Raw genomic sequence first — 14,979 nt, 5'->3', positions numbered from 1 at the left:
ACACAAAGTCTGTAGAAGTGAGGCAAAACAGCAGTGAGGTCATGGACCACATACAGGTTCTGGAGGAGGAGGTGTTTGCTGTCTTGAGACAAAATAGGGTGGATAAATCCCCAGGGCTTGAGAAGGTGTTCCTTCAGACCCTGTGGGAGGCAAGTGCAGAAATTGCAGTGGCCCTGTTAGAAATATTTAAATCATCCTTAGCTACAGGTGAGATACCAGAGGATTGGAGGATGGCTAATGTTGTCCCGCTGTTTAAGAAAGGTTCTAAATATAAAACAAGAAATTACAGGCTGGTGAGCCTGACATCAGTAGTGGGAAAGTTGTTGGAAAATATTCTCAGGGACTGGATATATGAATATTTGGATAGACATGCCTGATTAGGGATAGTCAGCATGACTTTGTATGTGGTAGGTTGTGTCTAACCAACCTTATGGACTTTTTTGAGGAAGCTACCAGGAAAAGATGAAGACAAAGCAGTGGAGATTGTCTACATGGACTTTAGCAAGACATTTGACAAGATCCCACATGGGAGGTTGGTTGGGCAAGAAGTTTCAGTTGCTCAATTTTCAAGATGAGGTAGTAAATTGGCTTAGACATTGGCTTTGTGAAAGAAGCCAGAAAGTAGTTGTAGATAGATGCCTCTCTGACTAGAGGCCTGTGACTAGTGGTGTGCTGTAGGGATCAGTGCTGGGTCTGTTGTTGTTTGTAACCTATATCAATGATCTGGATGAAAATGTGATTAACTTGATCAGCAAATTTGCGGATGACAGCAAGTTTGGGAGTGTAGTGGACAGTGAGGAAGACTACCAGAGCTTGCAGCGGGATCTGGGCCAACTGGAAAAATGGCAGATGGAATTTAGTGTAGACAAGTGTGATATGTTGCGCTTTATTAACACCAACCAGAGTAGCATTGAGGAGTGCTGATAAACAAAGGGATCTGGGAATACAGGTCTATAGTTCATTGAAAGTGGCAGCATAGGTAGATAGGGTCATAAAGAAAACTTTTGCACATTGACCTTCATAAATCGAAGTATTGAGTGCAGGAGATGGGATGATTTGGTGAAGTTGTATAAGATATTGGTGAGGCCTAATTTGAAATCTTGTGTGCCGTTTTAGTCATCTACTTAGAAGAAAGATGTAAATGGATTTGAAACTGTACAAATAAATTTTACAAGGATGTTGCTGGGACTGGAGTATCAATGTTATAAGGAAAGATTGAATAGGTTAGGACTTTATTCCTTGGAATATAGAAGGGGAGATTTGATACAGGTATACAAAATTAGGATTGGTATAGATAGGGTAAATGCACGTAGGTTTTTCCACTGAGGTTGGTTGGGACTGCAACTAGAGGTCATGGGTTAAAGGTGAAAGATTAAAAATTTAAAGGGGACATGGAAAATGAGGGGAAACTTCATTCAGATGGTTGCGAGAGTGGGAAACGAACTGTCGGCACATGTGATACATGCGAGTTAGATTTCAATCTTTAAGAAAAGTTTGGATAGGTACATGGAAGGTAGTGATATGGTTCCAGTGCAGGTTGATGAAAGTAGGCAATTTAAGTGGTTAGCATGGATAAGATGGGCTGAAGGGCCTGTTTCGGTGCTGTACTTTTCTACAACCCTCTGATTCTATCGTGAGAACATCATCATTTGTTATGTTTTTGGTACTGGGAACCCAGGTGGGCCATGAATAACACACACAAGAGACAGAGTAGTGTGCTGTTGTTTACTTTGCCTGTGGGTCATCTACCCAGAACGCCCTCTCACGTTATGTTCAGTATGTAACACTCAGGAAAGCTTGACTGTTACCCATAACGGTCAAAATATACATGGTTACATAACACAGGCACCAACTGTTCTCTTCTGCAACCTGCTGAGATGAATGTAACATGCACATCAAATCCTCATAAACCATCCAAGAAACTTCTCAACCAAAAAATAAGGAAACTGGTAGAACTAATTCATTGGTTATCTAGAATCAGCTGGTTGAATTTAATCATTTTGGAATTATTTGAGTAAGTAAAGTTGTGCTTTTTGAAATTGTTGAACTTGCCAGTAGGAATTTTATAGTTTTCCCAAGTAGAAGTGGCAATTACAATGCAATACCTTTTGCTAGGAAAAGCAGAGAAAAGCTATAGTGGGTACATTTCTAAAGAGGGTGTAGGAATTGAGAGACCTGAGACCTTGGTCTATACAGTATGTGCACAAGTTCTTAATCACTGACTCAGTTCCCCTTGCTGACAGCAGCTTGATTCAGACCTAGATTACTTGTAGCTTTGGGGTCTTATTTGACCTTGACTGGAATTTTGAATGAGGTGTCCACATTCCCGGTATATTTCATCATTAACATTACTTGGCTCTGGCCTGGCCTTTGACATAGCAAGATTCACCTCCCTTGGCATATCATGTATGGTCATGGAATATGGTACTGCTTCTAGTTCCTGGATGATAGAGGGAAACATGGTCCCTCCCTTTGCAGAAGGCAGATTGGTTAGTTGTTTTTGAAGAGCTGATCTCTGTACACAGTTGGAATAGACCACTCAGTTGGTGTCCTGTGATCATTTAAATTTAGCATTGAGGTAATGGAATTAAAAGTTCATGTTTGAAATGACAGGATATAGTTTTCCACATTGATGGAATCAGCTGACTGTGTGACGCTTGCTTGTCATCTTTGATTTTAATTGGAAAAGCTTTATAATCTTTAGTTTCATATAGCATACAATTCTGTGGGAATTTCTAAGTAAAACCAATTTTATCGCAAGTCCTTTTCTCTGGTTCTCTGCTTCATGAATATGAATCCTGAAGCCTGTAGAACTAAGCCTATAGAACAGTTCAAGGTACAAATTTGTGTCTTACTTATGGGTAATAGACAGTGTGGGTGTACCATGTTGATATAATTATTACAGTTAGACATTTAAGACAGCATTGGGTGCCAACATATCTGTGGTGGTGGTGTTGTGATAAAATCTCATTTCCAGATTCGATGGATGGCTAGGGAAGAGGGATTGTTTTAGAGACCAATGATGCATTATGAACAACGTTATCAAAAATTCCATGAGCGTATGAGTTAGAGCAAGTTAGGCACATCTTTGTGACGGAATCTCTGTGGCTTGCAGGGATGGAATGGGGAAAGAAATATGTAGAGCTGTTCCTAACTGGCAGAAAATGTCTGAGCAGTCAGCCAGTCCATCCCTATCCATCTTACTGGTCTTCCAAACGCATGTTAGTATGTCCAAAACTATGATTTTTTTTAAAGTTGCACCAAAAACTTTCAAAACTGCATCACCAGATATTTTTTGTTATTGATTATCTTCAAGGGTTGGAGATGCCAGATTGGAAGCTTTCATTCACACCGGAGTCCCTAAAGGATGTCTTCCCATCAATGTGGTCTGAACAAGGAGAGATTATTGGCAATAACAATCCTCTTCTGAAACCCAAAGAGAGATTTCCTTACCCATTCTCCTCCTCATCCTCACCAACAAGTTCAGAAATATCCAAAGCAGAGGACTGGGAAACAGGTAGGACAACAATAAAACAAAAACCCCAACAAATACAATTGTTATTGAACAGAATTGACTCACAAATCTATTTGATTATATTTCACATTTTTTGTAGAATGCTCTGAACATAACATCAGTGATGTACCCTAGGGCTATCGGATGTTTTGGGACTTTTGACATCAATAGACAATGGACAATAGGTGCAGGAGTTGGCCCTTTGAGTCAGCACCACCATTCACTGCGATCATGGATGATCATCCACAGTACCCCGTTCCTGCTGTCTCCCCATATCCCTTGAGATCTTTAAGAGCTCTATCTAACTCTTTCTTGAAAGCATCCAGAGAATTGGCCTCCACAATGCCTTCTGAGGCAGAGCATTCCATAGATCCACAACTCTCTGGGTGAAAAAGTTTTTCCACAACTCAGTTCTAAATTGCTACCCCTTATTCTTAAACTGTGGCCTCTGGTTCTGGACTCCCCCAACATCGGGAACATTTCCTGCCTCTAGCATGTCTAATCCCTTAATAATCTTATATGTTTCAGTCAGATCCCCTCTCATCCTTCTAAATTCCAGTGTATACAAGCTGAGTCGCTCCAATCTTTCACCATATGACAGTCCCGCCATCCTGGGAATTAACCTTGTGAACCTATGCTGCATTCCCTCAATAGCAAGAATGTCCTTCCTCAAATTTTGAGACCAAAGCTCAACACAATACTCCAGGTGTGGTTTCATCAGGGCCCTGTACAACTACAGAAGGACCTCTTTGCTCCTATACGCAACTCCCCTTGTTATGAAGGCCAACATGCCATTAGCTTTCTTCACTGCCTGCTGTACCTGCATGCTTACTTTCAGTGACTGATGAACAAGGACACTTAGATCTCGTTGTACTTCCCCTTTTCCTAACTTGACACCATTCAGATAGTAATCTGCCTTCCTGTTCTTGCCACCAAAGTGGATAACCTCACATTTATCCACATTAAACTGCATCTGTCATGCATCTGCCCACTCACCCAACCTGTCCAAGTCACCCTGCATTCTCCTAACATCCTCCTCATATTTCACACTGCCACCCAGCTTTGTGTCATCTGCAAATTTGCTGATGTTACTTTTAGTCCCTTCATCTAAATCATTAATGTATATTGTAAATAGCTGCAGTCCCAGCACCGAGCCTTGCGGTACCCCACTAGTCACTGCCTGCCATTCTGAAAGGGACCTTAGTTCTATAGAACTAAGCCTATAGAACAGTTCAAGGTACAAATTTGTGTCTTACTTATGGGTAATAGACAGTGTGGGTGTACCATGTTGATATAATTATTACAGTTAGACATTTAAGACAGCATTGGGTGCCAACATATCTGTGGTGGTGGTGTTGTGATAAAATCTCATTTCCAGATTCGATGGATGGCTAGGGAAGAGGGACCTACTCTTTGTTTCCTGTCTGCCAACCAATTTTCTATCCATGTCAGTACCCTACCCCCAATACCATGTGCTCGAATTTTGCCCACTAATCTCCTAAGTGGGACCTTATCATCAGACACCCTCACTCATGTGATCCAGCCGTGGTTGATCGAGCCACGGCTTGTGTTCAGACAGTATGCACTACATATCGCCGTGGACTTGCTCTCTTCGTCCAGAGCCCATCTTGAGGCTTTCTGTACTGCCTCTGTGATGTTGCTGATAGCTCTCTGCCTCCTTGTACCAGTGATGCCCAGTGTGCTGAGGGCTCTGTGAGATTGTCTAGCAATGCCCTGCAGCTCACTTAAATGGGCAGAACATTGTTAATTTTGGGCAGTAAGACTTTACTGATTATAATTGTTTTCAATGTCCATAAGAACTTAGGATTGGCTATACAATATCGAGGTTACAATTCCAAAGTGGTTGCAATGACACAAAAGATCAAATGGTGTGTGCATGCATAATACAGAAGACAGATGGAGAAAGTGATACAAGTTACTTCCAGGATCTTTGACTTTATAAATAGGAGTCAAGATTTAGATTTGTACTAAGGATGAGGGAGACACAGATGTGGATAGACTGAAGCAGCTGAAGTTGTTCTCGTTAAAGCAGAGAAGTTCGGGAGCTGAAGTGTAAGAAGCTCATGAAGGGTCTGAAAAAAGTGAAATGGGAGAGTGTGTTTCTATGGATGGAAGAGTTGAATATCTGGGGAATAAATTAAATGCAGTTAGCAAAATAACTTGGTGGACTGTGAAGAAAAACTCCACAGCAGTCAGCAGATGTGATCTATAATTTACACCATGAAAGTGCATTTCAAATCTACTTCCAAAGAGAATTGGGTGGATGGTTGAGAGAGGAAATATTTTCAGAGACTGGCCAATAGGACTCTTTACTGCACATTGACAAATTTACTGTAACAATCCTCACCCTGTCCCCCTCCCCCGCCCCCCATTCCATCCCTCTCTCTGTCCCTTCCTCTCTCCCCAATTCCTTCCTGTACATATCCATTTTTGATTTTTATGGCCCCACAGTGTAGCAGCCTTGCTTATACTATGATTGTTCTAAGACTTTCAAATTCCTCCTTTATTACCCACTCCATCTTTTGTTCTTTCAGATGGTCTAGAAAGCTTTCCTTTTTGGCCAAGTTCAGAGTTATCTCTACATGTATCTTATTAAATGGCTCAATCTTTTTTTTTGTTTGATAAAATACCTGTGAAGCATTTTCAGATTTATATTTTTGTACCTGGAAATTTGCTATACTGGAAGTTTCGTATAACTGAAAATTATTTCTCTAAATAAATGCAAAAAAATAAATAAAAGTTGTGTAGTCAATGTTACAGGATTCTGAATATATTACTCAAATAGAAGAATAGAGTTCCTTCATAGAGCAATCATGCCGGCCCTGAGGGATATATGAGATGAACTTGCCTAATCCATGAAGATGCCAAGCACCCCTCCGTCAGGAATTTTGTCAGCTTTCTAATGGGTTGTTGTGTACTACTGGACTAATTGTTGCTTAGTGATTAAATACCTCCTGATTGTTTCACAGAGCATTCTATTGACTAGCCCACTACTGTTTCAGAAATAATCAATTTCCAAAATATTGATCAACGACTGTGATTTTACTTTTGTTAAACATCTCAAGCCTGTCTCATAATTCCAAAAAATGGTGAAGTTCAGACTTTGAATTTATAGTTCTGAGTTTAGAGCAAACGTATTACTTGTACCTACCTTTTCTTCAGCTAGAGATTGGCATTTTTAATATCCATTGTTATGAGGAGGCCAGGCCATTGGGTATATTTAAGGCAGAGTTGATAGATTATTGACTAGTCAGGGCATGAAGGTTTACGGAGAGAAGGCAGGAGATCGAGACTGAGAGGCAAATGGATCCGCCATAATGAAATAGTGGAGCAGACTTGATGGGCCAAATGGCCTAATTCTGCTCCTATTTCTTATGGTCTTATCAAACATGGGAACCAAAACAACCCACAAATATTGCAACCTGTGAGTGTTTCTAATAACATAGTTTACTTCCCTTCTGGCTTTCATTATGGTATTAAGTCTGTCCTATATGTCCTTGCACAACAGCAGCATTAACCTTTATGCACCAGAAACCTTGCACTATTTTTGACAACATTAATTGAACTTGTAGCCTAATTGTATTAGCTAATCTCTTTTCTCAATGTTGAACCGTACGTATACATATTGCTTCATTGAAAAATTTATACAATTGCCTGGTGTTTAATCAAGCTGATCGATTGCAGTTATGTTTTGCTGCTTTAAATTTGTGGTTGCCCTTTTTTACCTCCAAATTGTTTTAATGTGGTGAGTGAACATTATACACAGGATTTTCAGTAATGGACGTGAACACCTGCCTTAATCACTTCATTATTGCTTGATATTTCTATTTTCTTAAATTCATTATAGACATTTGAGAAGATATACAGTGATAGAGTTTCATTATAATTAACTGCACTGAGTACTTTGGTGAATCAGTGGAACATCACAAATGGTCCTCGTTTTGTAGTTGGTGGCAAATAAACTGTTTTAACCTTCCATTTGATGCACCCAATGCATGCTCTTTTTGACCTTTTTTTCCCAATAAATTCTATGATTAAAAGACCATTTTAGTGCAATGAACTCCACAGGAATTAAACCAAATATGGTGGAAATACTTGGTAAAATCAGGCTATATCTTGAAAGAAAGAAATAAGAATTAAATATCTGTATCAGAATTTAAACATGTAGACAAAACCGGAATTTTTAAATATTTGGAAAGGGGAGAAGAGGATAAAGAAAAACAAAGTGAAAGTTTTAGAAGGTGATAGGTAATTTTGCTTATGTTGCATCAATTGCACAATTGTGGGGGATATACTGATAATTTAAATATATATCCACAAAAGCAAAGACATTACATTATTCAGTCTGAATTCCGTTTAAATCATTTTTGCAACTTAAGATTCTAACAAATACTTCGGTGATGACAGCTGATCTAGGCTTCTAATCCTAATCATGTTCAGTGTCTGTTTATTGAGAACATGTATGTGAAGTATATATCCAAAAGGATTACACCCAATTTTTCAACAAATCCACCAACACTTGATACCCAGGTTCACGCCTATAGAATGGCCGCCTGGATGAAGTACTCGGATTCACAATCTCATTTGAATTCCAATTTATATTGCTGCTCCAAGACCCAGGTGGAAGTGGAGAAAATTCGATGGAGCAAAATGTTTGGTTCTGTTTAATAGCAAGGTGAAGGAAACCTTGTGACAAATGGTTTAAAGCTCAGGTTATTGATGTGATTTTAGTTTTCAGATCTTGTGATTTCTGCTACCACAAATGTTTGAAATTCCACAGTTAATTGCTTGATTTGATTTTTAAGATCAATAAATAATGCAAAATGAATTCCTGGATGGCAAGTCATAAATAATTTCCATTTGCATCACAGAAATAATATTGGTAGGTCTAAATGCAGTCGCCCAATAAGTTACCTATCAACACAATACACAGTAACTGTAGTTGTGAATGATTTGTTGCAGTTTGATATGTAGGTTTGATATGTACTCATATTCTGAATTAACGTGACTGTAGATTGCTCAGATGTGAATTTCATACTATTATTTATGCGTATAGGGATTTGTCATGGTTTTGTACCACCTAGTGGTAGCATTGACTTAAAGGGAACAAATTTTGCAAGTGGGTAAATTACGGAGCTGCCATTCTACAACATGTATTTTGCTACCAAGCTAAGATAAATTTCCAATTATCAGTGTTTTTGCATAATAATGTGTACATATACAAGTTTGTTCATGACAAATCAGAGATTCTTCCTAAGAACTTTCATTTAATATTACATTTCGTACGATCGTCATATTTTTCTGTTTCAATATGGATGATATTTTGTAATTTTGGTTGAGAAAAAAAAGTGGGCTGGAAAACTTGGTGGGAAAACTCCATGTTGTTTGTTCAGCTCAGGGCTATTCCTGGCCTAGTGTATGTGTTAGGTTGAGTTAAATAATCCCAGGTTGATTGTGTGATTTTTTTTTTGGATTGATTGTGAAGAGTAGTCCTTCTGGTCCTTTGGGCTATCCACCCAGCAATCCCCCAGTTTAATCCTAGCCTAATCACGGGACAGCTGACAATGACCAATTATCCCAGCAGCTGATACGCCTTTACTCTGTGGGAGGAAACTGGAACACCTGGAGGAAACCCATGTGGCCAGGGGAGATCTACAAACTCCGTACAGGCAGCGGTGGGAATTGAACCTGGGTTGCTGGTACTGTAAAGCGTTGTTCTGCATGCTGGTGCTTCTGAAGTGGTGCATTCAGTGCACAAAATTTGGTCTGTTCAAATTTTCAAAGTAAATTTATTATTGAAGTATATGTCGGCAGATTGAGTTTCATTTTTACAGGCATTTACAGCAGAGCAAGGAAATACAATAGAATCAGTGGAAAAACTAAGACTGACAAATGTGCAAAAGGAGACGAGCTTTGTAAATTAAAATTAAATTAATAAATACTGCTTACTGAGAACATGAGTTGTACAGTCCTTGAAAGGAAGTTATAAATGCGTAATTTACCTGTCCTTTAGTTTGCAAGTGGCAATGGGCCAGCTACAGACTTTGACTGTATAAAAATCCAAACTGATAACCTGGCAGAAACCATACCCTTTATCAGTGTTATTTAATGTGATATGATTAAATTAATTTCTGTTTGAGTATAAAATCATTTTAGTTATTTGAATATACCTATTATACAGTAGAATGTAAGAGTTGCCTGCCAATGACTGAAATTAAAGTCTGTTCCAAAAATAATTATAATCCAATTAGCGATTTTTTTTGTGCTCCAACCACTTCTGTGCTTTCCTGTTATGCAGGTTTTCTGTTTCAGACATTGAAGTTAATAACCAAATCTTGTTACTGCCTTTGTCCATTCTCTAACTACCTCTTCCATGGTAATCACTTCCCTAGCATTCATATTAAAGCAAAAAATTGATCGTTTAACCCAAGTTCAGTTCTAATTTGAACTTCATTATGAATTTTATTCAAACTTTAGCTGACCAAGAAGGTTATTCCAACTGGAAAAAAGTTAATATGCATAAATTAGAGACAGATGATATTGCAGATGCTGGAATCTACAGCAAAAGAGAAACCGCTGGACAATATTCCGTCTATTTTGAAATTACTAGTATATGCAAAAAATCTTGTTCTGTGCCATTTTTTTTTGCCTAGTGACAACAAAGTGTGCACACTGAATAATTTATTCAATAAAAACAGTATAAATAAGCCAGTTCTAAAGTCAATAGACAAATCATCGCAAACTCCATGTTGTTAAACTGTCCGCAAAGGGAAATGTGATTGAGTATGATTGCGAAATATATTTAACATGACAGTGGGGTACAAGGTCACAACTATTTGTGTGCAGTTTAATTCCTTTGTGAACTAGTAGCAAAAGATGTGTGTGCACAATCACAACTTAGAGGGAAGGTTGCCACTGGAGAAACTTAAAAGTCCAGGCAACCCCAGGGGGGTAAAAGGCCAGTAGACATTTTGAATCGACACCTTTCATATGAACTGAAAGATAAAGGGAAGATGGTCACTGTAAAGAGATGAGGAAGAAAGGGTGGGAAAAAGCTGGCAAGCAATAGGTGGATCTGGCTGAAGAGGGTTGATAGGCAAATGAAGCAGAGAAGAGTGGAATTAGCAAACGGAGGCTGGAGGCATCAAATGTACAATAGAGACTGAGAAGAAAAGACACTGGAGCATGGAATAATTTATCACCCTTTTCTGCAATCAAATGATTTATAATGTGTTTTAAATTTTTGAGAACCATGCAAAACCAGATTCAAAACTGAAATCTTAGGGATTGTATGTTAACATAAAAGTTAATCTTGTTCACTAGGTCAAAGGTCAATGTAAATATTTTTGAGGGGGAAATCACCTCAGATTTTCTGAAGTGTCATTTGGCTCAATGATGCCAATTAAAACCTCTCTTTGTAAAGACCAAAGCATTAAGAAAAATAAAGTTTTGGAAGTTAAATTGTTGTTTTAAGTTAAATTCTATTTCTGGGGAAAGAAGTGTTTATTTTAAGGATTTGAAAAGTGCTTAATAATTGCAGAAGATTAAGTTTTATTAACAGCATGTTTCTTGCGAAAACTTAGTGATTTGAATGCATTGAGTTGATTCTGCTGCTAATTCTTTAGCATAAATGCCAGATTTTAAAATATACAAATTCATATGACTCACAAGAGAAAATCTGCAAAAGCTGGAAATGAGAGAAACACACACAAAATGATGGAGGAACTCAGCAGGCCAGGCAGCATCTAGGAGAAGAAAGTGGCTAGAAGTTTGGAAAAAACTGCAAATGTTGGACATCTGAAATAAAATAAATACAGTACTGTTAATTTTTTTTCCCTTTTCTTGGAATTGCATTTGTTATATTATCACATGTCCTGACCTACAGTGAATAACTTGTCTTGTATTGCTGTTCATACAGATCAAATCATTAACAGTGAATTGACGTGGAACAAGGGAGCATGATAACAAGGCAGGTTAAAGTGTAACAGCCACAGGAAACGTGCAGTGCAGGTAAACAACAGCATCATAATGAGATAGACAGATGAAAGATTTGTTTTATCGTATATTAGTTGTATAACAGCAGGGTAGAGGCTATGCTTCAGCCGAGTAGTACATGCTTTCAGTCTTTTTGAATCTTCTGCCCGATGGAAAAGGGGAGAAGATAGGATGTCGAGGGTGGGTGGGGTCTTTGATTATGCCGGATGCTCTACCGAAGAGTGTGAAGTACAGACAGATGCCATTGGAAGGGAGCCTGGTTTCCATCATGTGCTGAGTTGCATATATAACTCCTTGCAGTTTCTTGCTGTTATAGGCAGAGTAATTGCCATACCAATCCATGGTACATCCAGATAGGATGTTTTCTATGGGACATGGATAGACAACGGTAAGGGTCAATGGGAACATGCCACATTTCTTTAGTCTCCTGAGAAGCAGGTATGATTTCTTGGCTATGGCCTCTGTATAGTCCTGGATAAGCTGTTAGAGATGCTGCCCAATCTTCGATGTTCAGCATTTTCTGTTTTTAAATGGCTGAAACTAGATTTGCTGAGCTGTAGTGTAAGTGGAATTAGTGAAAGGCTTTCAAAGCAGTACTTTCAGTTGTTTAAAGATCCTTGTCACCACTCAAGGACTCAGAGGGAATAATGGAATCAAAAATTGTTGTGACAACTTTAAAAAAACATCAATTTGAGATAAGATGGCTAGAGGAAGTAAAGGAACTGGAAGAAAATGTTGTTTAAAGGAGAATATATAATGCTCAATAACAAAAAGTCTGCCCTCTTGTGTGTACGTATGTATATTTGAACAATTTCTTCACTTCAAGGAAACATAGAGCAGCTTGTAGAGTTCTACAATAGCCAGCAGAGGGAGCATTTTCCAGTGTTTCTCCAGGATTATTTAATTACAATGAAGGAGGATTCGTTTTCAACTACATTGGAAATATTTAATAATGAAGTAAGAGGTGCAATTTCTGAGATCAGTCTGAAATGATTCAGCTCCGTTGAAAAACCGTACCGTTCATGTATTCTGTATGATAACTTTTTAGCCAGAATGTGACTATTTGTCAAAATATAAATAACCATCAGCACGGTGGAAATGACATATTTAATTTCAGGGGAATGCTTTCCATCAAATTGAACACTGGAAATTTGAAATATTTTTGTATGATAAGCCTCAGTATGAACCATTGACGGAGACTGCTGAGCAAATGCAAAAATGCCAAACAGCAGAACATATTTATTGCAACTGAAGAACATTAAACAGCAATGTATTCTTTGCAGTTCATTAACATTAGTTTTTAACTGCACAGTGCAGGATGTTGTGCTGCTCGCTCACAACTTCAATGATCTGAGGTTTGCCTTGATTGCTGGGACTGCCGGTGCGGAGTTTGCATGTTCTTTGTCTGCCTGCAGGCGTTTTCTTTGGGTCCCCTTGATTCTCTTTTTTTTCTCTCTCTCTCACTCACACTTTCACTCTCACTCTCACTCACTCTCTCATGCTTTCATCCTCTTTCACTCTCACTCTGTCGCTCTCTGACACTCTCATACTCGCAATCTGTTACTGTCACCTTCCTGTCAGCTTGAACCAGTTTGGCCATTCTCCTCTGACCTCTCTCATTAATAAGACATTTTCACCCACAAAACTGCCACTCACTGGATGATGTGGGTGATCACAGTCTTTGACCAAGACTGTTCTGGGCAAATGTTTCTACAGAAATGGTTTGCCATTGCATTCTTCTGGGCAGTGACTTGACAAGATGGCTGACCCTAGCCATTATCAATACTCTTCAGGGATTGTCTGCCTGGCATCAATGGTGGCATAACCAGGACTTGTGATATGTACCAGCTGTTAATATGACCCTGATCGGAGGCTAAGCGGGTGCTACATCTTGCTGAATGGTGACCTGCTGGCCAGTAGAGGGAAGGAGTGCCTTGTACCTCCTTTGGTAGAGACATATCTCCAACAGTCCACCCAAAGGTATCTATCTGGCTAGTGTGTCGAAGGCTTTTACATGGTAATGTATTTATCAGCATGGAGCAGAGAGTGAATTTCTAAATTTGGTGGGAGCAGCAGATATTGGGAATTGCAAAGGTGGAGCACTACAGGAGGTGGTGTGGGACAGGTGGCAGAGAAGGAGGTCCAGGGGTGGGGGGGTGGGCATGGGTGCAGATACACCCAGCCCTGAGACACCAGGCAAGATCAGTTGATTCCAAGCAATTAGTTTATTGATCTTTACAGAAGTCTCTCTGGTGCTTCCTGCTCCCTTCCCTCTCCCTTGCCCTTCTCCTAACCATGATTCCCATCTCCCTGCCCCCTTCCTTCGCTCAATCCACTATAGAAACCCATATCAGAATCAGGTTTATCATCATTCACATGCGTCATGAAATTTGTTTTTTTTTTAATCTCTGTTTATGCCTTTCCTTAAATGTTACCTGCTGTTCCTCCAGTGGTCTGTACACATTAGAGGCATTTAAGACAGTCTTAGATAGGCATGTGCATGACAGAAAAATGGAGAGCTACGTAGGATGGAAGGGTTAAAGGGTTAGCATAGTGTGGTGAAGAGCTTATCCTGTGCTGTAGTGTCCTATGTTCACAGCGTTGCTCCAGTGAGCTGAATTCCAAAAGTAAGGTGAGAGGGAATGCCCTGGTAAAACTGGGTATCAAGGCAGAAAAGGAAGTGGATGCAGTCGTACCATCCACAAAGGAAAATGGCTGCAATTGTTAATAATTCTAGCCCTAGAACATTACTGCAGGAATTCCTCAGGGTATTGCCCTCTGCCTTCTGCCGTCTGCTTTCAACTGTTTCATCAGTGACTTTCCTTTTATCCTAAAGCCTTGCTGGTGACTGCATAATCTTTTATTCCATCCACAAACCTCAGTAAATAAAGCATGCCTCAGTTAATGTAGACATTCAGACATTGAGCTGGGCTTCCGGAACCAGCTTGAAATGTTTCTCTCAAAAAAAAAAGCAAGAAAGGGTTCGCTTCCAATTTTCCAGATGCTGGTGATTTAGGTCTATGCTCCAGTTATGGAGGTCCACTGGAAGATTGAGTTCATTGCATGGTCTTATAACCATATAACAATTACAGCATGGAAACAGGCCATCTTGGCCCTTCTAGTCCGTGCCGACGCTTATACTCATTTAGTCCCACTGGCCCACACTCAGCCCATAACCCTCCATTCCTTTCCTATCCATATACCTATCCAATTATACTTTAAATGACAATACCGAACCTGCCTCTACCACTTCTACTGGAAGCTCGTTCCACACAGCTACCACTCTCTGAGTAAAGAAATTCCTCCTCGTGTTACCCTTAAACTTTTGCCCCCTAACTCTCAAATCATGACCTCTTGTTTGAATCTCCCCTACTCTCAATGGAAAAAGCCTATCCACGTCAACTCGATCTATCCCCCTCATTATTTTAAATACCTCTATCAATTCCCCC

At 39.4% G+C, this 14,979-nt stretch overlaps 1 protein-coding gene across 1 annotated transcript in view; it reads left to right on the top strand.

Annotated features, from left to right (window-relative positions):
• The first annotated feature begins 3,328 nt into the window (after positions 1-3,328).
• Positions 3,329-14,979, top strand: part of ano3 (anoctamin 3) — a 386,470-nt gene continuing 374,819 nt past the window's right edge. Inside the window, exon 1 of the mRNA XM_073049723.1 lies at positions 3,329-3,517. Coding sequence (XP_072905824.1) covers positions 3,382-3,517 — 136 coding nt within the window. The 5' untranslated portion in view covers positions 3,329-3,381. The remainder of the gene's footprint in view (positions 3,518-14,979) is intronic.

Source organism: Hemitrygon akajei, chromosome 6 (assembly GCF_048418815.1).
Source record: "Hemitrygon akajei chromosome 6, sHemAka1.3, whole genome shotgun sequence".
NCBI classification, from domain to species: Eukaryota; Metazoa; Chordata; class Chondrichthyes; order Myliobatiformes; family Dasyatidae; genus Hemitrygon; species Hemitrygon akajei.
This window is presented reverse-complemented; position numbering and strand designations above follow the sequence as displayed.